The 26845-nt window shown below is 50.8% G+C and overlaps 1 protein-coding gene across 3 annotated transcripts in view; it reads left to right on the top strand.

The window, feature by feature from the left end:
• The window catches only part of LOC144125762 (acetylcholinesterase-like), a 122715-nt gene extending 107143 nt beyond the window's left edge, over positions 1 to 15572 (top strand). For 2 of the 3 annotated variants that reach the window (XM_077659435.1, XM_077659434.1), the window contains exon 5: positions 11678 to 15572. In XM_077659435.1, coding sequence (XP_077515561.1) covers positions 11678 to 11895 — 218 coding nt within the window. In that variant the 3' untranslated portion in view covers positions 11896 to 15572. The remainder of the gene's footprint in view (positions 1 to 11677) is intronic. The other variant, XM_077659436.1, reaches the window with a different exon arrangement.
• The last annotated feature ends 11273 nt before the right edge of the window (positions 15573 to 26845 follow it).

The raw sequence follows: 26845 nt of genomic DNA, 5'->3' as shown, positions 1-26845 counted from the left end.
CGTCTGCACTATTATGGCTGTATTTTACGGCCTCGTCCACATAAACCGAGTGCGGTATACTGCTATAACTGCTTCCGTACTGGGCATATGCGCAAATCCTGCCCCTTCACTGCTGCCGCCGAAGGCACTTCGGAAGGGAAAGTGGCTTATCGCTGCGGCCAATCCGACGACCACGAGATAACATCTCCAAGCTGTCCGACAAAACAAAAGGCAACACAGAAGGCTCGTCGTCGAATGACGAAGCATTGGCCAATACAAGACAGTATAACTTCATTGCAGACATCCAATCGGTTCGCAGCTCTCCAGTGGGATGGCGACGAGTGGCCGGAGCTCCCTGAGCAAACCTCGCATGATCCTTCACCTCAGCAGCCTTCTAACGGTACTGTGCGAAAAGAGCGCCTCCGAAAACAGCCAACAAAACAACGCAGTGTGCCTGAACTACCGCAGAACGATGTGGCCGTTGTCGACGAACAAATCGCACGTCTTTTAGCGGAGGTCACCAAGCTCCGGCAACACCGTGAACTGCTCGCTCGACGTAGACGGGCAGCGGAATCATCCGCCACATCTATCAATGGCGCAGCAACATCGCCTTCCTGCCGCCCACCAGTGTCATTTCCTGCCGCCTCTTCCCAGATTATTGTAATGCCACTGAACAACTCTGCGACTTCTTTGCACCGGTTTATGGTCAACCAGTTGTCCAACCTGACGTCCGTGATACTTCAGCGCTTGGGCTAGTAACTGGAAATGGCAGGTTCCAGTCGTGCTGGTGTGCTGCAGTGGAACTGCAGAGGCATTTCCACGAAGGTGGGAGAGCTGAAGACCTGACTACAAATTCACAAGCTCAAGGTATGGGCCATGCTGCTACAGCAAACAAACGCCTTGCCATCGATTCCGGGCTTCAGCGCCTACATGTCTCCTTCAATGATAGACCGCCGTGTGCAAACTGCTGCTCCCCCGGGAAAGGCGGCGGTGTATGTGGACTCACGTTTTCCCCATGTACGTCTTGCTCTCGAAAACTAGTGCACGTCGTATCAAGAGGTAGTGGCAGTGGCTACGAAATTTAAGGAGGGAATCGTTGTGGTCGTTTCATTTTACGTTAGACCAGCCGGTGGCGCTTCCTCGCGTATTAGTCTTGGCTGGTTAATAAGTGTCCGTCGGCAGAATCCCGGGTGTCCGATTTTAGCCGGAGGAGACTTTAACGCCCCTCACAAGGATTGGGGGTACTCCACTTCGAGCCCTCGTGGCAGGCGTGTGCGGGACGCCCTCACGGATGCCCAGTTTGTGCTGCTCAACCATCCTGGGAGAGCAGCACGGCCAGTGCGTCAAACTCGCAGTGCTTCCTATGCTCCAGACTTGACGTGGTGGTCGGGTATGGGTACTCCCTCCTGACACATGGACCCAGACTGCTGGGGAAGGGATCATCACCCTATATATCATTATCGGTCTTCGCACCTCACATTTACGGCCTTTACGCTACAAATGTTCTGTGATCAACTGGGACAGTTTTCGCTCTTGTCTGGACAATCTTTCTTCAGATTCTTCCCCAATCCTTGTTGAGCGCATACAAACAGCGCTCAACAGTGCTACAACTACCATCTGGACTGATTTTGGTCGACCAGCACCAGACCTCGACCTTCTTAACTTGTGGACGGCACGCCGTCAAGCCGAGCTGACTATTACGCGAGACCCTACTTGGTCGCAGGCACGCACGCGATTGCACTATCTTACAGCCAAGGCACGCAAATATGAACGCGACCTCTCTCGACGGCAGTGGCATGCGTGGTGCGAACAACTTTCTGCAAAATCCTAGAATGCCTCTCTCTGGCGAACATTCCGTACAATGGAACGCGGTCGCCGTTCGACTGACGCAGCAGCAACCGCATGCTTAGCGGCTAACTTGTCGCCAGATGATTTCGCCAAAGAAGCAGCGCGAAAGTTTTTTTTCCAAAATACGATGATGTACCTTCTTCAGCCGTTAGTTTAAATATGGCAGGTATCCCAGCGCGTGTACATCAAATGACGTCTGATGTCGACGCAGATGGAATTGCGTGTCCATTCTCTATGCCTGAGTTGCTGGCTGCAATAGATGATGCGAAACGGAAAACAGCGCCCGGCTTGGACAATATTCAGTACGAGGTGTACAAGAACCTGAGTAGCGCTGCACTCCCTCAACTACTAGACACCATAAACAATGTATGGCTGCATGGCGTCGTGCCCGAGAGTTGGAAATCCGCTGTCGTGATTCCTATCCCGAAACCAGGAAAGCATCCGACGGACCTTGCAAACTTACGACCTATCTCCTCAACTCCTACGCTGTGCAAGCTGGCGGAGAAATGCTAGCCACACGATTGTCGTGGTGGCTAGAGCAGCGCGGTTTTTATCACCCCGCACAAATTGGCTTTAGTCCATATATTGGTACAGAGGACGCGTTGGCTGTCTTGGCATCTGCAGTTTAGTCATCTACCCGCAGCCGCAATGTGCGTACCGTTTTAGAAATGGACGTTGAAAAGGCATATGAAAACATCAGTTTTGCAGCCATTGTGAACTCCACTGACATGCTTCATCTCCCTCTGAGAGTGCGTAGTTTTGTCGAATCAATTTTGGAAGGCAGAAAATTTGCAATACGCCTCAGCGGCGAAGTGGCCGGATCATTTCTTCCTCTCTGCGGCGTGCCCCTGGGATCAGTATTGTCGCCAACGTTATTTAATATTGCTTTCATCCCGCTGGCTTGGCGCTTACATGACATCCGTGACAAAATTTCTGCAGTACGCTGATGACATCACAGTGTGGAGTACTCACCAAGATCTGCGTACTCAAGAGGCTGCCCTTCAATCTGCCTTGGATGTTACCTCTAATTACACATCGTCCTTCGGACTTCAGCTTTCCGTGCATAAAACAACATACACGTCGGTCGCCAACCGCAGGAGACGCCGTAAACTTGCTGCAAGTCCAATCCGTCTTTGTCTATCAGGAAGCCCACTACAGGAAAGTCTGAGTGTAAAAATCCACGTTGAACGTAAAAGCGCAAGAAACAAGGACATAGAATAAGACAGACAACACGAGCGCTCGTGTTGTCTGTCTTATTCTATGTCCTTGTTTCTTGCGTTTTTACGTTCAGCATGAAAAACCAACTCGCCCAAACGCGGCTTTTATTGTAAAAATCCTTGGCTTAACGATTCACCAATCAGGATCAGCGACTGCATGGCTTACTCAGGCAAAAAGGCAAGCTATTCAGACTTTGGGTTTGATTCGAAGAATTGCTCCTAAAACGGGTGGCGCATAGTCGTTCGTCGGGCGGCAATTCGTGAGGGCAGTTGTGCAGCCACGTATTGTTTATCAGGCCCAGTTTCAACATCCTACAAGAGCCCAATGGGATCGCCCTGAAGCCGTGAACCGAAAGGCTATGAGGACCATTACGTGCCTTCCACGCATAACACCGGTCATAGCTTTACAAGAGAATGTGCAGCTCAATACCACTGATGAGCTGGTGCAGCAGCGCCGTGATGCGCGCAGCCTTAAGGCCAGTCTATCGCACTCCACGCATGCACTGAGGACTTATGCAACGTCACACTCCATTCTTCAGCCGCCAACGCCAGTTCTTCCCCCATGGAAGTTTGTTCAGCTCAGCGACAACAAGTCAAGAGATAATCGCCGACCAGCATCTGCTAATTCGGCATCGTTGCTTCGCCAGAAATTTCAAGATCAAGATGCTGGCCTGCCTGAAGGATCCATTGTTGTCTACGTAGACGCAAGCATACAAGCCTGCAAAGCAACAACAGCAATCTACTGCCCGTGCAGACCGGCCCTGAATCAAACCTCTAGGTTTCAGCTTACGGAACCTCCTTCGTCCTTTTTTGCTGAGCTCGTTGCAGTTCAAGAAGCACTCTGCTCCGTGGCCGACACAACTATGCTCCCTGCGGCCCGCGTGGTCATCCGTACTGACGCCCTTCAAGTTGTCCGGTAGCTACGACGTGTTAGCCGCTGTCCAACGATAAGTCAGGACATCCACCGGCTCGCGGCACGCATCCCGCAGCCAGTACGTATTGAGTGGGTTCCACGGGATCTGCTGACCTCTCAAAGCCAGGCAGATTTAGCGACCCGCATCGCGACTCCAGGCTCATCATTGCCTCGGCTCCTTGATTTGGACAACTTCATCTTCCTTTCATCAAGAAAGGAACTCCTCCGGCGCAGCACACGTGCTCTCGTCTTTCCGTGTGTTGCAACCCTCCCCCGCGGTCTTACCCGTGCAGAGGAGGTTGCGCTTCGGAGGATCCGGGTCGGGTTTCCCTCACACCTGCCGTCATTCGGAAGTGACCTCAGTGCCGAGATTTGTTTCCTCGGCCTGGGCGTCCGATATGTAAACACGAGGGCATTGAAGCCGACATTCATCACTTACTGTGGGACTGCCCAGCTCTCAAGCCTACAAGGATCCGGCACCTGAAGGTAGCGGGTCTTTCACCAAGTAACCCTGCTTCATACATTGTCTGGACGCAGGGACCGTACCATCGTCCTCTACTGGACTTCATCAAATCAGCTAGCCTTTTTCTATTAATTTAATCACTACTACACCTTTCATCGCACCTTCGCCCATCATTGATGTCCTGAGGCAATAAACCTCTTTTAAAAAAAACTGCACCACACACTCGCTCTGTGCATTGCAGAGCGTCGTCTTCATCAACTTACACCTGCTCCGTCCGGCGGCACTGCCCGCTCGTCGTCGTCTATACTACGTAGCACAAATCCGTGCTTTCGCACTGATTCCGCCCGCCAAATTTAGACCCACCTCCGAAATTTCACCCTGGCCGATTTGGACCATAATCGATGTCCAACCATAATTGAGCGTGCCCGACACGATGGCTATCTCCAAATTTCGCCCGTGCGACTGCCAAATGCTATCACGACCTTTGGTTATAACCGTGGTTAAACACCGCCTGTTTTCTTTTTCCTTATTCCACAGCCAACTGGCCCCTTTAGCTAGCAGGGCGTATAGCGGAGCCAGCACGGTGGCCAGGTTGGGCAAGAATTTGACGGAATAATTTACAAGACCGAAAAAAAGCTTTCAGCTCGCTCACCGAAGTAGGCTCTGGGTCTTCAAAAACGGCTTTGGTGTTATCGTCCTTCGGTCGCAGACTCTCAGCGTCGATCCGATGGCCGAGGAAAGAGATTTCGCCTTGCCGGAATTTGCACTTTTTCTTGTGCAGTCACAGCCCGTACGCCCACAGCCTCTGCAGCACCTTCTTCGGACTTGATACATAATCCTTTTTTCCCCAATGCTGATATCATCCAGGTATACCCGCACTCCTGGAATATCGCCCATGAGCCTGTCCATCCGCCTTTGGAATACGGCTGGAGCAGAACTTACGCCAAAAGGTAGTCGGTTAAAAGAAAAGAGACCCTTTTAAGTGTTTAGGACTGATATTTTTTGCTTTCTAGAGGTAACTGGTTGTAGGCTTGGTTCAAGTCCAACGTCGTGAAGACTTCTCCGCCGTTTAGCTTAGCAGAAATGTTGTCCAGTCGAGGCAACTGGTACTGTTCCAAAACTGTGGCCGCATGCACTGTCATAAGAAAGCCCCTACACACTCGGGAGGGACCCATCGCCCTCTAAAACGGGTACCACTGCATGGTGTTGCCCATTCGGCGGTTTTCACCGACGCCAGGACGTCTTGCGCAACCAGCTTGTCCAGCGCTTCCGACATCTTATCCCTTAAGGCATAGAGTACCATATGGGCCTTAAAGAACCGTGGACATGCGTTCTAATTCAGCTGAAATGTCACAGCTGGTCCCTTGCATAGGCCGATTCCAGGAGCACACATGTCAGCATATTCGTTGAGCAGCTCTTGCAGTTCCGTGCTGGCAGCTTTTAACTCGACCGGTTGCACACTCGCGACAGCACGCGACAACACTGCCACCCCAGCTTCGTTGAGTGCCTTGATTGTGCCTCTGCCACACAAAGATGGTCCGGAGCTGTCGAACACTATGGCTGTGCCCGGAATGTCTTTTCCGTCGCATGTAACAGACATACTGAGCTGTCCGACAACTGGAAGTTCGCCCAAGGGGCAGGATAACTTGTGGAGCGCAGTGGTCTTCCAAATAACTGACGACTTCTTCGTAACTCAGCTCATTCGCCTTTTTTAGACGACACCGTCCCTGCACCACTCGCATCGCACTGCCCATGAGCGAAGCTATCAGCAGCGCACGCTTGTTCAATGGTTCCGCGACGCTACGGGCTTCGAAGTGAACCTCCAGACAAACACGATACGTAAGCCACGTACCGTGTTCGCGAAAAGTAACCGAACTGGCGCGTCAGCGGCCGGAGCGTGCACGCAGCCGAGCAGCGGCGCTGCGATCTCTGGCGTTGACGCTGCTCCCCGGCTTCGAGCGTAAACTGGCTGACGTAAGCCTGCGCCTTCGCTCAGTTTGCTCCGAAGGCGCGACATAGCTTGCCGCAAATACTATCCGCTTACTTATCATCCAAAGAAGGAGAGCGAGGGCGAAGACTTGCGTCAGCCAGTTTAGACTCCCAGCCGGGGATTAGTGTTCCTGTATATGCTCCCGCATGGAGCTCCCTGCATATGCTCGGAGCATATACAGGGCACTACCGGGGATTAAAGTCACTGGAACGGGAAAAGTACCGCATACGTTTTCTCTCGCCGCCGCGCCGGCGGGCCAGCGTGCGCGGACCATTTTTGGCGGTGACGTGGTCATTCCCCGCCATAAATGGTCCGCTCGCTTCTTGCGGCCGCCGGCACACAGATCGTCCGGAGCATTGCGTAGCACTTGCTCTTATGGGCCGAGATAAGCGTGCACAGCATTGCCAGTCACGTTGTGACGCTTGTGCAGTTCATGCCTGCGTAGAGACTGCGCGCGGCCGTCGCTTCAGCGGCGCTGAACCAAACATGGCGGCTCCGGTGATGGTTGCGGTACTTTTCCCGTTCCAGTGACTTTACCGGGGATGAGCGGCCAGCGCCGCCACTCGGCTGCTTGGTTACTTCTGGCGGAGACGGTATACTTCCTGCATCTGCGAATTCCGGTGGCCGCCCGGTGGTCATGCTTGCGCAAGTCTATTCGCCTAGCGCCAGCGTGCTATCTCGTCGTCGCCACTGCTATGTCGCACTCGAGCTGCGACACACTGATAGCATCAGGCAGGAACAACGCAACAAGAACGAACGATTCATTAGAGCAGCGCTTTTCATACTCCGCCTAATGACGTAATCACGCGGTAATGAAGACGTCGTTTGTCGACGCACCAGAGAGTAACTTAGTAACCTCCGATTTGCTGATGACACTGCTTTGCTAAATATAACTCGGGGGATGAATTGCAAAGTATTATTGAGGACCTATAGCAGGTAGTACGTACAGCGGAACGGTGGGTAAAGAAATTGATATGCAGAAAACTAAAGTACTGTTCAGCAGTCTCGGAAGAGAACAGCAGTTTGCGTTAGGCCGCGAAGCGTTGAAAGTGGTAAGAGAATACATCTACTTAGGGCAGGCACTGTCCGCAGATCCGGACCACGAGAGTTCAATAATAATGGGGTGGACTGCATTTGGTAGGTGCTCTCAGATCATGAATGGCAATTTACCAATATCCCTCAGGAAGAAAGTATACAGCTGTTGTGTTTCGTCAGCACTTACCTATGGGGCGGAAACTTGCATACTACCAAATATGACAGCGGTTTAACTCTGTTATACCGAATAGTCGAGTGATATGTATTCTTTCTTCTACTATGATTCTGCTGTTTCTTATCTCCTGGCTTAATTGCTTGCGGCTGCTATGTGTGCTCGGATTAAGTACACAGTTTGTAAGTTTTAATCCTTTATTAAGTTATGCTTCTTGATTCGCGCCGATTCTGGCAAACACCGTCTTGTGATCCGTGAATTATTTGGCTATGGTTTGAAGTTCGACTCTGGTCATCAATGCCAAATTTGGAGGTCACTGGCGTACTGGCACATTCAAATTAGCCTGGATATCGATTTTGGTTCAAATCCGAGAAAGTCAAATTTCGGGGGTGCGGGTGGGCCAAATTCGGAAATCGCCAAAGCCAAATTTGGAGGTCACCATTCTATTGGCCACATTAAAATTAGGTTGGATATCGATTTTCGTCCAAATTCGAGAAGGTCAAATTTCGGGGTTGGGGTGGGCCAATTCGAGTGGGGGAGGCAATGTTGGTAATGATCAGGGCCAAATTTGAGGACACCTTTGCATTGGCCGCAGTCGAAGTATGCTTCGGTATCTGACTTAAGGCTGTTGCTATGAATTCGCAAAGTGCGAAGGTCAATCTACAAACCGATTGAAACTCGAGTTTCTGCATTGAATAGACCTATCGCTCTAAAAGGCTTGAAAGTAAGTTGAAGACAGCGCAGAGAGCTATGGAAAGGAAAATTATATGTGTAATGCTAAGAGACAGGAAGAGTGCAGAGTGGGTCAGGAGACAAACGCAGGTTAATGACATCCTTGGGCAGGACATGTAATGCGAAGGCAAGATAACTGATGGTCGTTAAGGGTAGCGGACTGGATTCCAAGTGACAGCAAGAGTAGCAGAGGCGGGTGTATAAGAATAGGGAGTTTGCGGAGACACGGTGGCCGCTGCTGGCACAAGATACAGTTAATTGGAGGGATATGGAAGAGGCCTTTGCCTTACAGTGGGCACAGCTTTAGGCTGATGTCGCTGTGGCCTGTTAGAACGCACGGTGCCACATGGAACGCGGTCGATGGCGAGAAGGCAGGGAACAGCGGAAGCTCGCGGAAATGGGGATATCTTGGCTTCGTTCCTACCGGTGCCCTTCTGTTTTGTTTGTCTTCTCCTGTCACGTTATCTATTAAGCATTTAACATTTTACCCCGTTACCTTCCATCTCTAGTATCCCCTACATACTTTCCTAAACTTCATAGGTGATTGCATTCTTTCTTACGTATGCATGCAAGCACGTATGTGCCCGTATGCGCCTGTGCGTGCCTGCGCGCTCAACCAAATGTCCGTTTTTGCCAGAGGACTTGCATTGCGATCCATCGACCAGCAGCCGGATCGATGTTTCTCTCCTTGAAAAACTTGGCTGCACGCATCGCCGCCACCGGCCCGCGCGTGCGACAACTGCCACACACACTGCTTGAACTCCACTCATACACATCTACGCCTTTGTTTGCGCCCATGCACTTCCCGAGCGCATGCCCTTTCTTTGTTTAATAGTGTGCACAGGTTTCTTTTATTTCCAACACTTTACCTTTATATACATCGTCCCCCATTTAGGGAAAAGTGAGCATGTGTCATCCTGCTCTGTAACATATACGTAGTAACGATGCGCACTCTACGGCATCTATACCATCCTGTTCATTGCGCTTTTTATCTGTTCATAACTGTGCTCTTTTTCCCTCTGCCGTCAGTGAGCGATGCTAATTGAGACTAAGACGCACGTGACGTGGATGATCCTATGCAGAAGAGCTGCACTGAGTACAACGAAACCGTTTAAATCCTTCCCTCGAGTTTATGTCTAACATATTTTCCTAATATTGCATTTATTACTCCAGACGCGGTTACGCGCAACGTGAAGCTTTTAACAAAAGTTTAGAGCTCAGTTAGTTTTGCTTCTGGCCCACGCATTGTGGGACGCGATTAATCTCCCACGCTCCAAATCTCGCGAAGGTAAGAACTCACCCTTCCAAAAGCTACCTCTTCGACGGATGCTTCCCCACTAATAGGCTTTTAAGCAAGACCAATGAGATCTTCACTTTTGACAAAGGCCGCAACGTGGGATGCCATGGAGGAGGTATAAGAGTATGTATGTTTCAACTCGTCCAAGGATATAAATGCCTCCCTGCCGACATTTTATTTTGCTTTCTTATTGTGTCCGTATGCCCCAAACAACAAAGCCCGACATACCAAGCACGCAGAATTGTCGCAAATGATGGACCTTACGTTAGAGGTGAAAGCTGTAAACTGTTCCATTTGGCCCCAAGAACATTCATTTTTTCTTGTCAGGAAATCATTGAGCGAAAAAAACCACCTTTACGCGTACTGTTGTCCTTACCTCGATGAAAGGTGCCCATGGCAGCGATTTTTTTTTTATTCGACACGAAGGAATGCTGCGACAGCTGCACGAATTCTGTTATGGGCATGATGTTTTTCTTTCGCCAGATTGTGCTCACGTGAGCACTGGCGCAGCTGCAGTGCAGCGTGTCTTTTTTTTTTCGTTGTCTCGTTCTCTTGCGCAGCTTGTTTCATGGTAGCCAGAAACTTTTATACTGGTAGCTGTATGACGATGCGTGCGGGCAAGCTCGCATGTGTGTGTGTGTGCGGGTGTGTGTGTCAGTGCTCTGTTAACCTAGCTCAGCCAAATGGTGAAAAAACGGACAGAGACAGTATAGTGAGCGTAAAATTAAGCGAAGCATATGAGAAAACGTTCACGCCAAGCTTACGGAAACGTAATGCGGAATTTAGCCACAGCTGGCGCACAGTTGGAATGTAGTGAATTCGGTAGCCGGGAATTCCTCTTGCCGCTGAGGCCGCAAGACGATGGCAACGCCGTAAGTTCATCGCGAAATCGATCACGCATCGAGCATCTGTAAGACTGTAACCAAACGTGTTGAAAATGAAAAATTGAAAAGTAGTTGTTGGGGAAAGGAAATGGCGCAGAATTTGTCTCACATATCTCGGTGGACACCCGAACCGCGCCTTAAGGGAACGAATAACGGAGGGAAGTGCCGTAGTGGAGGTCTCCGGAATAATTTCGACCACCCGGGGACCTTTAACGTGCACTGACACCGCACAGCACACGGGCGCCTTTGCGTTTCGCCTCCATCGAAACGCGGCCGCCGCGGTCGGGCTCGAACCCTGGTACTTCGAATCAGTAGCCGAGCGCCTAACCACTAAGCCACCGCGGCGGGTCAAACGTGTTGTCCCGGATTTTTTTTTTTGAAGCTCCTTCCCGGCTCCTCAGGGATTCACCTCCTTGCTTCGGTTTGTGCGCTTGCATTGTGGGATGTTGATGTTGGAGCCTCGTTGCCTCTGCAGCTTCGGCGGTACACACCGCATGTCGGTTCTTCACGCGGCATACTTATTGCTGCGGCGGCAAGCGCTGCGAGGCTTCGACGCCAACGCCCATTGGCCTCACATTCTGCTGCACCGAGTGCGGGGCCTTAATTCTCTCCCCATTCAGAGCACGTCTTAGCGCATGCGCAGCTGCAGCAGGGTCTGCTGTTACCACAGAATGCTCCGGACGCGCGGCGTGCTGTCGAGTGTGTGCGCCCCTCGCCTCGGTGGACGACGTGCGCGCTACGCGAGTGCCGGCGAGCGCTGGGATGGCCGTGTTTTGCAATGACTCTCGGTACCCGCCACCGCAGTTGCCCAGGCAAGACGAGTAGGCCACAGCTATAGTCGTGTACAAGTCAAGAAAAAAGCGGCTTTTCCCCGTCAAAGGACCTCCTTCCAACCGCAACCATGAAACGGTTGCTGGAGGCAGCAGCTGAGCATGCGCTGACGGAACAGAGGGGTGGCGCCACTGCCCACGCACAACTGAGTCCTCACGGAAGCGTATCACGATAGCGTATCACGCTATGGTAAATATCTCCGATGCCGGTGTTCTGATATTCCGCACCGGTGTTCCGGTATTCGTGTCATTGTTCAGGCATTGCGTGGCAGTGTTTCGCCTCTGACGCGGAGGCACCTTGTTCGTTGACTTCGCAGAAAACCAGCCCAACATGTCGGCCACGTGCACGAGTGGAGTGTCTCCTTCGCGGCGGGTTCCTGGTTGGGCGCTGCTGTCACTGCCGATGACGCTGCTGCTTCTCCTTCCGCCGCTGCTGCTGTCTCTGCTACCTCTGCCACCACTCGCGGCAGAAGCCGCCAGCGCCGCGGTGGCGGTGGTGGCGGCCATGGTCCCTCGCCGTAGGATATGGTGCTAACTACGCGGGGGACGACAACACACCACGGACACTGCTTCGCGCCGCCGACCGCGGTCGGTCGGTAGAGTCGCCTCCTGCCGGGGCGACGGCCACGGGTGTACACCCCACCGCCACGACGGGGTTCGAACCCGCTTCCTTTTGTTCTCTGGCAGGAAGTGACTGCAAGAGCTGCCGGTGTGAGCCGAGGCGGCCCAGCGAGCTCACCTCCCTGCCCCTGACCACGGTGCGCACGGCGACCTGGTTGCCAGTTCTGAAGTCGCGATCGTTTCTGTTGCGGGCCTACTTTACTCGTTCGCCACGAGCCCATTCGCTCTACTTGATTTGTTTCCCTTTCCTTCTCCCTTTTACTCGGTGCGTTTCGATGTGTTCATTCATTACGCGCGGCTGTGGCTCGTCTCGACAGACGCTGTGAAGTTCTTGAAGCGCTTCACGCAGGCTTTCCGTGGCCAGTCAACCGAAGTTTGGCACAGTTGTCAACAAGAGCGACTGACTATGTGCAGATAATTTGTTCAGGCTGGGCTTCAGCGCAAATTCGTGACGGTACTTAGCTGCAGCGACGCTGAAACGTGAACCGGAGGTTTTCTAAAAAAAGGCCGTGTATTGACAGCCTTTTCGGGATCTCCTCTCCGCGGATATTTAGCTCTTGCTTATGCTCGCCTTTGCTACAGGCAGGTACTTGAGTTGTATAGTGCGCTTGAGAAAATGAAAAAAAAAGGCTGATTCAAGCACAGCTGTCGGCATGGCGCGTTATTCGTCGGTGTAAGCAGGCCTAAAAAGTCTGGTACGCAAAGAGCGCATCCGTCGTGAGAAAATTCTTTATTATCGCTTTATCAGCCGGATATTGTCACATTCTAAACTAACGTGAATTTACAGTGGTTAAGCTTACGGAGATGGACTCCTTTGGTGCGTGTATTTAACTTCAGGTTTTTTTTTTACACCTATCAGGTTTCTCCGTACCATGATTCTATATTTACACGGTATTGGTTAGATGCAGACCGTATGCATCGTAAGGACTGCATCAGGTCGCAGCAACAGGCTCTGCAATCTGAATCTAGACTCTTGCGGAGATTTTCAGCTTCATCAGAAATATCGCAGATTTCTTTTTTATTCTTTCGTTTTTGCTCTTGGCGTAGAGAATAACGGAGTAACCGTTAACTGCTGCCCTCGATTTCGGCTACCAGCGTGGAGCTCGCTTCAAGGATGTTCGCGTACGTGGTTCAACCTCAGAGGGTATACTTATGTGCCACCTCTGATCACTTTCTGTCTTTGTCATCTTTTTTTTTTCTCTCTCTCTCTCTTTTCGAGAGCGTGACGTGGCAGAGCGTCCGTCGGCGTTCCCGCGGTGTCTATGCATCCTCCAAAGCTCGCCGTAAACTCGCTGGAGCATGGTTGCCCGTGCGAGTTGTTCGACTTCTTCCATACTGTTCGCCGGACGGGTTCTCCTACGCAATTCATTTAAAAAGAGAGGAGCAGGAAGGAAAAATGTGGGAACTGAGGCAGGCCTCTAAGCAGGGACTTAAGCACGCTTCGTATTGTGCACATACCCATTATTTCAGAGCTCTCCATGAAAGCTGCAATCCCTTGGCACCAGACGAGCGCACAACGCTGTTAAGAGCACCGCGTGATAAGCAGCTTTCTCAAGTTACTCTAACGGAACACCCCAACGCGTTGTGACATCTCGTGCAAACAGACACGTCCGAAGGTCTCCAGGCTGGCGTAACGTACATTCACGGCAGGTGGGGATATAAATGATCAGGAACAAGAGGGTGTCGGGATGAATACGTATCATGCTTTAGGAAACGTGTCATATTAGATGGAAACTGCGCCATTTATAATTAAAAGGATCGCACTTTGAGGAAGCGGTGGGAGGGTGGCCAGATAGAAGGCGGGAGGGGGCGCTGATGACAGCGCGCTTACTCCAATGAGCCACCCTCTATATACTCAGCTGTTATGGGAGGAACACAAAGTATAAGAAAACAATGTATGAAGCCCTTTCTGGGAGTATCTTTTCGTGTAAACACGTGCATTCATTCCCCCCTTGGTGACGGGCGTTAGGAAAGCGGGCCAACGGAGGGGAGTCTCCTTTCTGGAGCAAGTTCTTGTAGTGGCAGTTGTCGGCCTGTTGCATTTCTACTTCTCCATTTCCCTGTGCCTGCCTTCATGTCCTGCCTGTTTCATGTTCTCATACCAAAGAATGATAAGAATTAGCAGTAGTGGTGATTACGGCGCTCGCTGTGATTCTAATAAATTAGTCGACGACGATGATTTCAGATGTTAACCTGAAAGCCCACCGGCACCTCCGTCTTCGACTGCAGCGTTTCCAAACCGCATTTCTGCAGTCGCACATCATCGTGTTTCAACCCATTCGCGACGCTATCTCAGCTTACTGAACTAATCTCAGCTTAGTCTGGGTTGTGGACGTCTCTGTTACAAGTGGTCAATTGCCTTAGACTACCAGTGCAGTGAACCGTGTCGATTGAGAATAGATGCCGCAAGTGAGATTGTCGGTTCTTTTTTTTTTTTTCAGCCGCCGCGGGATAGCACTTCTTGGTTCGCTTCTGGCTTAGCGCTCTATGCAGCCGTTTCCGAATCTTCTCTTGGTTTCTAAGACTTTTTTTTTTCTTTCATTTTCACCGCCAGGTTTAATTCTTCTTTAGCCGGTCTAGGCAGATGAAGCAAAAACACGCGGCCAAAGATGGCAGGAAGACCGGGACTTAGAGCCGACCGCTGGCGAGCCTAACGCAGCGCCGCAATGCCCAAATGAACCACGGTGAGCCGTTGTTGTTGACAACTCGCAACAAAATAGATTAATAGGTAAGTGAATAATTGGCACTCAATCACACGGGGCAGCTCTCGGGTTCCCCGGCTCGAAATTTGTTTAACTTCCGCAGCTCTGAGCGCTGCGATCCTTTTTTTCCCCTCTGTGCTGATGTGGTTTCTTCTTGTCGCCATTGATTCCTAGAAGATAGCAGGCTGAAGGCACATGCGACCGTTTCCTGAACACGAAAGAGTTGAGTCTAGCACGTGTGGGGCCCGCGTAATCGTTTTTGGGATACAAGTGTCAAATAGGAGGCAAGTTTCCATTGCTAGTTTGGCGCTTGGCAAACATCAGGCGGTGTGGAGGCCAAGGAAGTCGTCGTCAGAATCTTGTGACTGCATCACTACGTTACTCTGGCGCACTTTGCCTTGTAATCAGCGTCTTTCCCCTGGGACGCTTTGTAGGCATGGAAACCCCAAGCAGAAGAGAAGCAGAAGTGGCATAGAGCCTTGGTCTGAAGCGAAGCATAACGAGGAGTTTGGAGCTGGCAGCTAACAATTCCACGCGGTTGACTCGAGTCCCGAAGATGCGGACATTGTCTTCTCCAGCTCTGCTTTGACTTATTTTTGAGCAGTCCTTACGAATATTGTCGAGAACTGGCTTTAAGACGTAAGAAATGAGCAGTTATGTTCTTTATTACCTCCTTTCCTGTCTCTGTATCGATATGTACAGCCTCTGCAACGATCAGGTGTTACTCCTAAGGCCAGCCTTGTTACCGATGACGAAAACCTCGAAGGTGCTGAAAGTCACACTAGCACTGCTGCCGTTGGAGTCTGAAAAAAAAAGTCCGGGTCTGGTAGCGAACAAGGCAGGCATTGACTCGTTCGTTTTGGGTCTAATCTGTATCCTTTTAAAGTGAGTAATAATAAAAATAAAAGGCACCAATAAGACACTTCCGAATCGGTGCAGTGTTCTCGCAGTCTGAACAGCCTTTGTGTGCTCTCTTTGCAAGAACATTCGGCTGCTGGAAAGGAAGGCGCGATTCTTCATCGTCGCTAGTCGGGAGCGCAGGAAAATCTCATTTGGACGCGTAACTGAGCGGAAGAATCCCGCGGGCGGAACACGAACGACGAGACTCACCGCCTAGGCAGCCGCATCTAATTTCGTGCGCAAAAAAAAAAATAGAAAGAACAGCACACATCGTTTTTAAGTTTGTAATCAGTTTCCTGTCCGCGGTTCCTAGCCACCGTCCCGGTTTCCTCGCCAGCATTCCCAATTTTTTAAAGCTAGCCTTCAGGAACATATCCCGATGCTTTTTTCCCCTAGCAACATAGGATGGTTGGTTTGACTTGGTTTTGTATTTGTTTCTTTCTGTAAACGAAGCAATTATTGTACACCACCGCAGAGAAAATGCCACCATTTATTCATGCTGACAGTCTCACTTGCGGCATCTGCGTGCGCTGGGGACGAGGAAACAAACTAGGGATGGGCATAGGGAAATGGAGAACACGGCGTTGTCATGGGATCTAATTGCGCAATTTTTCCTTGCAGCTGGCAGTAACTGGCGGCTCGCGATGTACTGGAATCCAGGTGGCGTATCTAACCACCCGGAAGGGCACATTTTGCGAAAGTAAAAATAAAATAAGATGCTGCCTAGCGTGGACGCGTGGCACCACGCCCGTAAACTCAAAGAGAGCCCCCTCACCAATAAGTCTAACGAGATACGTCACAATGGGGACCTTGCGAAGAGCCGGACCCCTCAAAAGCGAACAAAATAAAATTTGGAAAAAAACGCAGGAAAGAGGAAGTCGCGCTTTGGTCCCTGCTTTAGGCGCAGCCGCTGAACACGAACAGGAAAAGCTACAACAAAGGCATTTCTACATGACTCCCTCGTCCCGCGTATGCATACATGCGTATCACCTAGATAACTAGACAACATGCCCCCTGTAGGCTCCCCCGCACAGCGTGCACACAACGCGGGGGAGAGAGCAAGGGGGAGGGGGGGGGGAGCAGAGAGCCGCGAGGGTTCTGCACGTACTTACCCGAGTCCCCACTTTGGCCTTCCCCCGTTGTAAATGCATACCTGCCAGCCTTACACGAAGAGAAAGAAGCACCTAGCGGAGTCGGTTAGAACCAATTTCAGCTCGTCGAGGGTGGTGCCCCCTGGCTGGCGCCATCATCTCTTTTCCGGCGCCCGAGAGTTTCTCGTCTCTACTCCGCGTCCTGCGCCGTGTGCTTGAGTAGGCAGCGTTAGCGTGTGCATGTATACGCCTAGAGAAGAAAAAAAAAAGTTCGAGGCGGCTACCGGCCTCTGTGTTCTTTTTTCGCTTTCCGACGCTGTGTGGGTGCAGTACTCCATTCAGAGTTGCGTGGTGGGTGAAGTCCTAGTGGAGCTAAACAGCTGTGTGGTGAAGGACGAAGAATTGTGCTGCTTCTCTCTCGGCTTCCAGAAGTAATCCTGACCGTTGCCGGACAGTTTCGTTTGACCCCATGCGTGGTGAAACCTCTATAGCTGCGAGTCGCAAGGGACACATTTATTACGAAACCTAACTTCGGCTTTTTTCGAGGGAAGGTTCTCGTGATCTGAAAATCGCCTCTGTCGCTGTGCGGCAAAGCTCGAGAACTGGCTAGCTGGGGCCTTTCTTTCTTTCTTTCATTTTGAGCCCTTAGTGTAGGCCTCTGAATTCGTAGTCACGCTTCGGATGTGGCGAAGCTCTTCACGATGCTGCTCCGATGCTACTCTCCTGTTGGTTGTTCCGCAGAAGAAAAGAAAAAGGAGAGAAAAAAAGTGTACTCGCGAGCTCAGTCCGCAGCCAATACTGACGCGACTCTCAGCTTCACGAGTAGCGCGCTCCATAGGCTGTCACCGCGGGGTGGCCATAACAGTAGCAATTGTGTCGTGAGCCCTGCACGAGCGGTGTCGTTGCGAGATCGCATTCTACCGGGTTTGAAGCAGCAAAAGCAGAAAGAACAAAGATGCTTCGACGAGATCCGAAGTGGAAGGGTGCGAGAGTCGCTTGGCTGTTGTACAGTTGCCGCAACCGCAGCTTTCTTATTCGGGGAAGGGGGAGCGAGCAGACGGTGCATTTCGAGGGACATATCTTACTCGTTGTACATATTAATATATATATAAATATATATTATATATAAATATAAATACTATATGAAGGAATAAATGACACCGTACGAGCTATTAATGATATGCTATACTATTTACGCACACTCGATCTATAGTTGCTCCGAGACAATCGCATAAACTCTGTACCAAACTTGGCTTTCCACAGGGTTCGAGGCCCTTTTACGCGGGCCCCGGCGGAGAAGACGGTTAGTGGCGCACTCGAAACTTCAGCTAAGGCTCGACTAAAACGCAGCTAAGCCGCGTCGCTTCACCGCCGACCAAAAACACTGCCGGCTCGAGCTGAGTGTGGCGTGTCCGAGACGTGTGCAATCCAGGTGTGCCGTCAGGGTGGGAGGCAAAGTTTGGAAATCGCTTGTACTGCAGAAATCAATTCCTTGGGCGAAATTAGACGGCGCCTGGAGACAGAAGCGGAGAGTACCAAATGAGAGGGATGTTTAATTTTGAATCCACCTTGGACTCAAACCTCGTCCAATCTGTCGCGTCAACCCTTTTCTCGTTCACTTGACAAGCGTCTTTCTAAACTTTTCCTTATTTTCTGACGAACTGTGCATAAGAACGGAACAGTGCGACCCACGCGTCGACGAGAGCTCATCCTCCTTCTGCCGGGGCTTTGCAAACGGTAGCGAGTGATTCGCGCTTGCGCCGAAGATGTGAGATAAGCGGTGCTCCCCAGCGCAATGAACGCAGAGCGAGTTGGCAAAATACGAACACGAGCCCATCGAGGCACATATTCTACTCGCACGGCTTCTCGTGCTCTTTGCGGAGTCGACACTCAAGTGGCGAACTTCTTTTAGACAGTGTCATACCTCACGTCTAACAATGGCGGCGTCCTGCCGGAAGCGCTGGGGCTACAGGCCCAGACTGGCTGGGGCAGTCGGCTTGGCAGTCTGGAGCGATTCGACGCGACTTCAAACTCATCTTTGCGGATTCAAGCGCACCAACATCGCTTACTTTTTGCGACGAGGCGGTCAGAACACGCCAGCATATAGTTGTTCCTGTAGCTGCCGCCATCTATCGGGAGGAAATGCCGTTGCAGCACGAAAGGCTCGTCAGTCACAATCGTCAAACACGCAACTGGTGGCCCATCGCGTCGCTCCAGATTGTGGAGAGGCCCTTCTTACGTCACAGCCGTGGACGTCCCCGTTACGCCAGGAGACAGCACTGCAAATATGGGGGCCTCAAACTAAAAGCCAATGTTTTCAGTCGAACTGCGAACCGGTCACGAGGGAGCATGAGTGCGCGCCTTCCATAAGCGAGGGAAGCGCGAGTCGTCGACAGCGTCGAGGGTCCAGGGCGACCTAACTACGTCCTCTCGCAGTCTGGGACACGTCTGCACGTACCACTAGGCGGTCTCGCAGTGCCGCCTTCAAGTACAGACCCTCTCAGCCAGGCCCACAAGTGTTCGTTTCGCTGTTCGCCGCCGCAGTGGTGCATGCGCGTTCCGTTCACAGTTGTTTTGCCCTCTCCTCGTCCTGCGTAGCGCGGCGGTTGTGCTTTGTCTAGCGGCCTGAGTCCTCATTTTTCAAGGCGCCGAGTGCAGGACCGACATTTAGGTAGAAGCGTAGAAAAAGCAGAAAACGTAATAAAAAAGTGAGATGCTCTCCGTGGCTTGTGCACTTTCCGAGTCTCTTGTTTTCCCTAAACCAGCTCAGCGCTAGCTAAAGCGACTGCATACAGCCTACTAGCAACGCCACACGACGTGTTCCGAGAAGTTCTAGCGGCCGCGCGCCTTGCCCAAATCGTGTGAGCGCTACACCGCAGAGCAGAATCTGCATTCGCTTGCCAGGTGGCGACACCTGTCGTCGACGCCCGACTGCTCGCAGTGCAGAAGTTAGTTCAGCTTTCGCGCCGTCGTGCCACTTTGAATGGTGAGGCTTGAAATATGAGATGAGAAGGTATCTATTCTTACCTGACCCTTTCCTCCTATCTTCACGTTGAGCGGGTTTGAGGAGAAAACCAGCGAAGAAAAGAAAAAGCGAAGACAATCGTTGAATTCACTCTATATCTTTTGTACCGATTCAGCGTGCTCCTTTTGGCCGTCTCCGTTTATACGAGGGGGACGGAGCGCCCCCCTTGTTGTTTGCCTTTTATTCCTCTCTCTGACATATAAGGGATCTTATTTTTTCGCTCTTTCTCTCCGCGATGTTCGTGAAATTTTTACTCGACTATATGCAGTTTACACACGGCCACACAGGAAGACGCGGCACACCGGCGTTGTCGCACATTTACGGTGACACGACGCCCATCCGACGATAAGTACGTAAGCACACTCCGGTCCGTAGCTCCTATCGCCAAGTAGCTGTTCGTCAAACCCCCTGGAGGTCCCGATACGATGGATACATGTCGCCATGGCTGTGCGCTTCGTAAATGAAGAAGACTTCGGGGCTGGTCGTTAAGTGTTCGGACATGCAACATAAACGGCGATGATGAGAAGCGCAGAAAGGCGGGGGCAGCATCATGTTGCCCATGCTGTTCTTTAGTCGGTAGTGAAAATTAAATTTCCATTAAGATTGCCATTTTACGAGCCTATAGCAGGGACTTTAATGAAAAAGCGGCCCTAGGCAATGAGAGTCCAGTTAAACGCTACGGCACAAAGACGTCAAAGGAAATCAATTCGTCGGGGTCGATGGACGGCCGCCACGTCGTTCGCCATCTTTCCAGCTGTAGTATTCAGGCTTCGATACATACGGGCATTGCATGGAGAAGCCTGTGTGCGGACATGAACGCAATGAAAATGGCGGCGTTTGCATGTCAGCCTCTGACTGCGCCTCTCTATGTCGAAGTACGTGTTTACGCGCTTAGACGAGTAAGCTCTTTGTTACTCGACGTAAGAGAGGAAGAATCCTGCGGCGGCGCATTATTCGACTGCGCACCACGCAGACAGGGCGACAAGCGCTGTTCAACTCGCATATGCATGCACCGTATGAGCAAGTCGCGCATGCTAACTACGACCGCTGGGTTTCCTCCAGGAAAAGCAAAGTCGCCCGTGGTTTATCACTCCCTCGAAAAGCAGTCTAGAGTTCTCCACACAATGAGATCGTAGCCTTCGCTTCATGGGGCTATTATACGGTAGGCAAAGATCGACCATACGCACTTGTTGACTACGGCATGCACTGTGGCTTCACTGTAGACCCCGAGGAATGGCGTCGCTATAATAAACCTCGGACGCAGTGCGCGTGACCGCTGTGAGCTGGCAACTCTGCCGGACAGCATCAGTCGGCGTAGTTGCGTGACGTCACCAAGGTCCGCGCCCCCAAGGGACAGTAGCTACGCGTAGCTGCTGTCGAGAGATGCTCGGCCCGTAGCTATGTGTTCGAGTTAACAGGAACTGCCGCTCCGTTAAGCTGGGCTATATATCGTCACATTTCGGCTCATACTCTATTATAGTACTGCTACAGCCTTCAAGCGCGAAGGGAAGGAGACAGACTGCAGCGTTCCCGAATCTTAGAAATTAACCTGTACACACACACAGTCGAGACAGAGCTCTGTAGCGAGAAGTCTTCAGCCCGCGCGAGAAATGCCTTGTTTTGAGAGCATGCGACAACACTCGTTCTTCCCGTTCCTTCTTTCCTCGTGCTATACTCTCGTCTGTTGTTGCCCCCCGCTGAAGAGGAGCAAGCATATGCGCTGTCTGTACGAGTGCGTTGTTGCGTGAATGCGTGCGTGCGTGTGCGTGTCGTGTATAAACGTGAGCACCTGTGCCTGGATCTCTGATGCACATTCTCATTTCCGTTCGAGTTGCGTTTTCGTTCCTTCCCCTTTCAGGACATTGAAAGTGTTGAAATCGTTACGCGCCGTCTGCACGGCCACGTTCGTATGCCGGGCGCAAATGCCGCAGAATGAACGCGAAAACGGTGCTTAGAACATCCCTCGCCGCCGATAGGACAACGTCCAGGATGGACCCTTAGTCGGTACTCCGTGGCTTATTTAGGCTCGCGACTACGCCCTTCTCTAACCGTACGTGGTAAAGACATCGGCTCAGCTCTTGAGGCTATCATATAAGGTCTCAGTAGACATCAAGGTTAGGCACAGTCGGGTCATCCTTCAAATTATTCAAAATGGCACCGCAAATATTACTTTGGTCAAGCATCTTGCTTTTGCTTAGGTTTGGATATTGCATCTGTGTCTTGAACGCTAGCTTGCGCATTTAGTATTCCGTCACCTCAATGAGTTCAAAAATTTGTCACGCATTACACAAGGCTAACTGAGAGAAGTCGTTAACGAGTTGTTTTCAAGTGTTCTCAGTGCCACTCCCTTACTGAATATTCGCCGTTCTCTGGCCGCCATGCACTCATATTCTTTTTACATCTGCTGCTTCTGTTCTTGGTATATTTCCAAGCGTTTTTTTTTGTGCAGTTTATGAGACTTAACAAGCGTCATCATATAAAACAGCTCTTACCACCGGACAGACAATTACAAGAATGCTAGAACAATGATCCCAGCCTACCTTGTTACAAGAATGCTCTTGTGTTTTTGTGTATTTATTCACTTGCTGCTGGTGTTGCGGATGATTTTGCCTCGTCTGTACAGAGAGAACGACAAGGGGTCCCTAAGAACGTTCAAGGAATAAGCGGCAAAGAAAGGCGCGTGCGACCAGGGATTTCTGAGCAACGGTTGCTGTCCAGTGCTGAAACAAAGTAACACAATCTTAAGCATGCACAACGGAGCCGGTGTTCCTTCAAGAGCGTATGCGTGTGGCGCTGCCTGACAAATGTCAACTGGAACGTCCCTCGGGACGACATCAAAGCGAAGTCTATGTCGCCATAAACTCTTCCCTTTGTTACTGTTTCTTTGTCCATCCGAATCTTTTTCGCACGATAGTCCTTCATCGCTCGTCCCTTTCCTCAGAAATAAAAGAAACAAGTACACCTGTGCTGTCCTTTCTCGTCGCAGTGTATGGGCTGCACTGACCGCACTGCGGGCGAGTCGTGTTGCCCTCTGTTACTGCGTGTTGGAAATGCGGAGCTCTGACTCAGCGGAGACGTACTGGGACCAGCCCGGTGGCAGCTGAGCATGCGTAGTGCCGGAAGGTGCGCGTCTCAATCTGGCCGCTGCGCACGCGCAGCAGGTGATCGGCTGTTCCGGTATGCATCTGTGCTAGTATGTCTGCGCTGTGCTAGAACTCTTGAGGCTGCAGGTTCAAACCCTGGACGTGGCGACAGCGATTGCGGAAAAATGCAAATATACTTGTATATTTACATTTCAGTGCACGCTGAAAAATCCGACGCCCTCTGCTACAGCGGAGCCACTCGTTCGCCTATGAAAAGTAAAAAGAAACTACAACTAAAAGAAACGCGTTTACCTCCAGCACCCAGTCAGGGCAAAAGCAACGGCGCCGCACAGTATATGCCGAGTACTGGCATGCGGACGTGGACCCGTGGACGAAGGTGAGGCCTTCCACTTTGAAAACGCATTTCTGCTCCAATGTGACAAACACGTTATTACATTTCTATTGTAACTTGAGGCAATGGGCATAATTTAGGTACTGAATTTAGTCTTAAAGGGGCTCTGGAACGCCTTCCGAGGAGAGCACATTAACTCGCTTAATCACTGCACTGTGTTGCCATGAAAACCAGAGCCAAATAATACTCATCTACGCGCAGCAGAGGACCCACAATAACGCGTCAAAGTTGGCGAGCCCTTCCCGGCGATTTTTTCATGCTCGCACCCTCCTCCGTCCTCCGCATCTGGGTAGACAAGGTGAGAGGTGGCCATTGGTTAGATTCTTTCCGACGGACGTCAGGCAGCTACCGTGGCCGCGGCCAATAAGCCGCTTAGCTCCGGCGGGTCGGGAAGCTGCGCTCCCAGAGGGGGGTCGGCGAAGGAGCACCTACCTTACAGCGTGCAAAAAGTGACGAGAGGAGAGGGAAAGGCGCGAAGACACTGAAATTCAAATTTTAACTACTCAGCTTCTACAAAGCGCATTTAAAAAATTCTTGCTGGACACTATTCGTTAAGCGGCGTGCTTCAATATCCCAGGCATGCCGCAACTTTATTAGAGCCCTCACACAACACCTTTAAGCAACAAAAAAATATCCAAGAGCTTTTCCAGTTGTATCATTACTAAAGTTTAAAAGTTGAATGGATGCGTGTAATCTGCACATGATAGGTGAAAGTTAAGATACAGGAAGATACAGAGTGGGTCAGAGACTCGGGGAGCAGACGCGGGTTAACGTCATCCCAGTCGAAATCAAGAATGTGCTTGGGCAGGGCATGTAATGCTATGGCAAGATAACTGACGGTCGTTAAGGGTAACGGACTGAATTCCAACAGAAGGCAACCGCAGCAGGGTGCGGCAGAAAGTTAGGTGGCCGGAAGTTTGCGGAATAAATTGGCCGCGGCTGCACAGGGCAAGGTTAACTGGAGAGATATGAGGGGGCGCATTGTCCTGCAGTGGGCGTAGTCAGGCTGATGATGATGATGGTTTGTTCACAAGTAGAAACACAAAGTAATGGGACATTTAAGTCACCTCAAGAGTGGAATGCGATAGTATTAGATTTCAGATTAGTCACAGCTTCTGTTTGGGCTTGTGTGTGCGTTTGCGCCAGTTTCTTTGCAGTTTTCGGTCCATCAAGCGCCTTATCCGCTCTGATATCCGCAGGTATCCGCTACGCTGTGAACATAGGCGCCAACTGCACGGGGAAGGGGGCTGGGGAACTCGAACACCCCTCCCCCACCCCCTCCTGGAGCGATGGGGTCAGGTGGAGTCAGGAGTGGGGTTTTTGATAAGTCGACTAAACTATATTTGCCTAAAAGTTGTAAGAACAGCACAGCCTTAAACTGCCGCGGCTATACAGATTTGTCCTCCACCAACAAAGGAGAAGGGTGACAACACTAAGAGTTTAATATCCATCTCAACATCAAGTGATCCGAATGACAATGGTAGCTTTCCGAGCGTCTCCTGCTTCTAGTCTCTATGCGGAATCAAATGAATGGCCACTTGATGAGCGCAGGTTCTTCTTTGGTGCAGTCTATTACAAGACTTCGAAACCCCCCGAAGACCCAAACCATGTCTTGATCCGAAACATCAACGCACCATTCAAAGTAAGCGGTTTGTAACTCTGCCTTTTGCTATTCACATGAAAGGTGCCTCACAGCACTAGTTTCGCTATCTTTTCCTCCGTTCTTGAAGCTCAGCAAAGGCTTTCTCCCTGGCACAAGGCAGACTTACTGTGGGACCTGACCTTGACAAAATATAACAAGAACGTTGTCGCTGCAGATGTTATCCGACACGAGTTCATGGACCTCACGGCATTAAATAAATATGTTACAATAGTTTCTTTAAGGACGGATAAAAATACCCTGATCATGTTGGCTGCGCTGCCATAGGAGAGCTCTTGCGATCGATCAGACATAAACCCAAATGCACCTATTTTCTCAGCCGAACTTTTTGGACTGCTAACAACTGTAAACCATACAGCACAAGTAAATGCAGTAAATCAGTTTATTTACCGAGAAGGAGGAAGACCTTATTTAGACTGGGTGACTGGGAGGTCAGTCCTCATGGGCTGGGTCCTCAGTCCAGGACTCCAATAGCTTCTGCTATCCGGCGGGCCCGCGCGCGATCAGCCGTTTCTGACCGCCCATGCTAGAGCTGCAGAGAGCAGCTTCTCATGACGAGGTAGTAGGGTGGGGTATTGACTCGCTCAGTCCTGTGTCGGCTCTAAGCTCCGTTTCACTTCTAAAATATACAGGCCAACAAGCATGCCTACGTTGACGCTTTGGGGCGGCAGCAAAGGATCGGGATTGAAACAATTAGATCCGAGAGGCTGCAAAGTTCGCAAATATTAAACACCAAGCCCAGGAGAGAAGACTGGAATGGTTTGCTTGAACTGGAGGAAATGAAAAGTATATTGGTAAGAATGTGTGAAAAAGTACGACGAAAAGGAACGCATGTCTACCCGTAACAGGTGTCCATACGTTGGCAGCGAACATCACCTGAGAGGCCATTGGCTTTAGAAAGGTGAGACAAAGGACTACAAATGCGAGAAAGACTAATGAAATTTAGGCCGGCATTTCAACTGCGCCGAAGATGTAACGCTTTCAAAAGACTTCAAGCAGGTTATGCCGCAGTGTCGCGCGTTACAACATTCAGCATGAAGAACGGCTCCTCAGGGGGTTGGGCCCGCGGTGGAACCGCGAGTGTGACTATGTGAAGTGGGCTACGAACAATCATTTCACCGGCAACCTCTGCGACTACCTCAGCGCAATGGGTCTTCACTCCTTCTTTTAACTTTCTATCTCCCGCATTCCTTCCCCCCTTCGCAACTTATTCCTCTTGGCACACTTCTCGAATAAAAAAAAATGATTGACGGAGTATTTGCCTAACTATTTTCAGCTATTTGCAACTATTTGCTGCACGTTATGCACTTCAAAGAATGGAACGTTCGAGCTGTTACGGCACAGCGCAACAGCGAGCGATGCTAGAACGTGCTTCATTTTGATAAAAGTTGTTTCAATCGATCAATCAATTTATATATATACCAATCAATCAATCAATCGATCGATCAGCCGTTCAATCAATCAATCACTCGTCATCGCTTCCTTGATCCTGTGATCATATGTTCAGCATTAGGAGGGCCATAATGAAGAACACTGTCCGGCGAAGTTGTCGCCTGAGTGAATCTTTCCCCTCTCAGGTGGCGTTTAGGGGGATTTGTTTCTCCGCCTGCCACCCGTGTCCTTTCCCCAATCCCTTATCCAACTGTAGGGGAAAAAAGGAAGACGCCGGACGAAGAATGACTCAGCAAAACTGAAAATGGCTCAGACTACAGCAGGCCTGCATGCAAAATATACAGCCTCCCGAAGAACTCTCTGTGCAAAAATCAGGCTTGCGGGACGTAAACTCGTGTAAGGGCAACGCTTTATTTTTTAATCGGGAGTGAATTTTGAAGGTGCGGCCCATACGTGAATTTAAACAAACGCATAACCGTATTTTTTTCTCAATTATCGAGTCCAAAATGGGGAGTGCGGCCCTTACCCGATGTTTCAGGATGAACCTTCTCGCATTTCTCGAAGAGCAACCTCGATCTCACATGCCCCACCGGTCGCTG

Source organism: Amblyomma americanum, chromosome 3 (genome assembly GCF_052857255.1).
Source record: "Amblyomma americanum isolate KBUSLIRL-KWMA chromosome 3, ASM5285725v1, whole genome shotgun sequence".
Lineage (NCBI taxonomy): Eukaryota > Metazoa > Arthropoda > Arachnida > Ixodida > Ixodidae > Amblyomma > Amblyomma americanum.
This window is presented reverse-complemented; position numbering and strand designations above follow the sequence as displayed.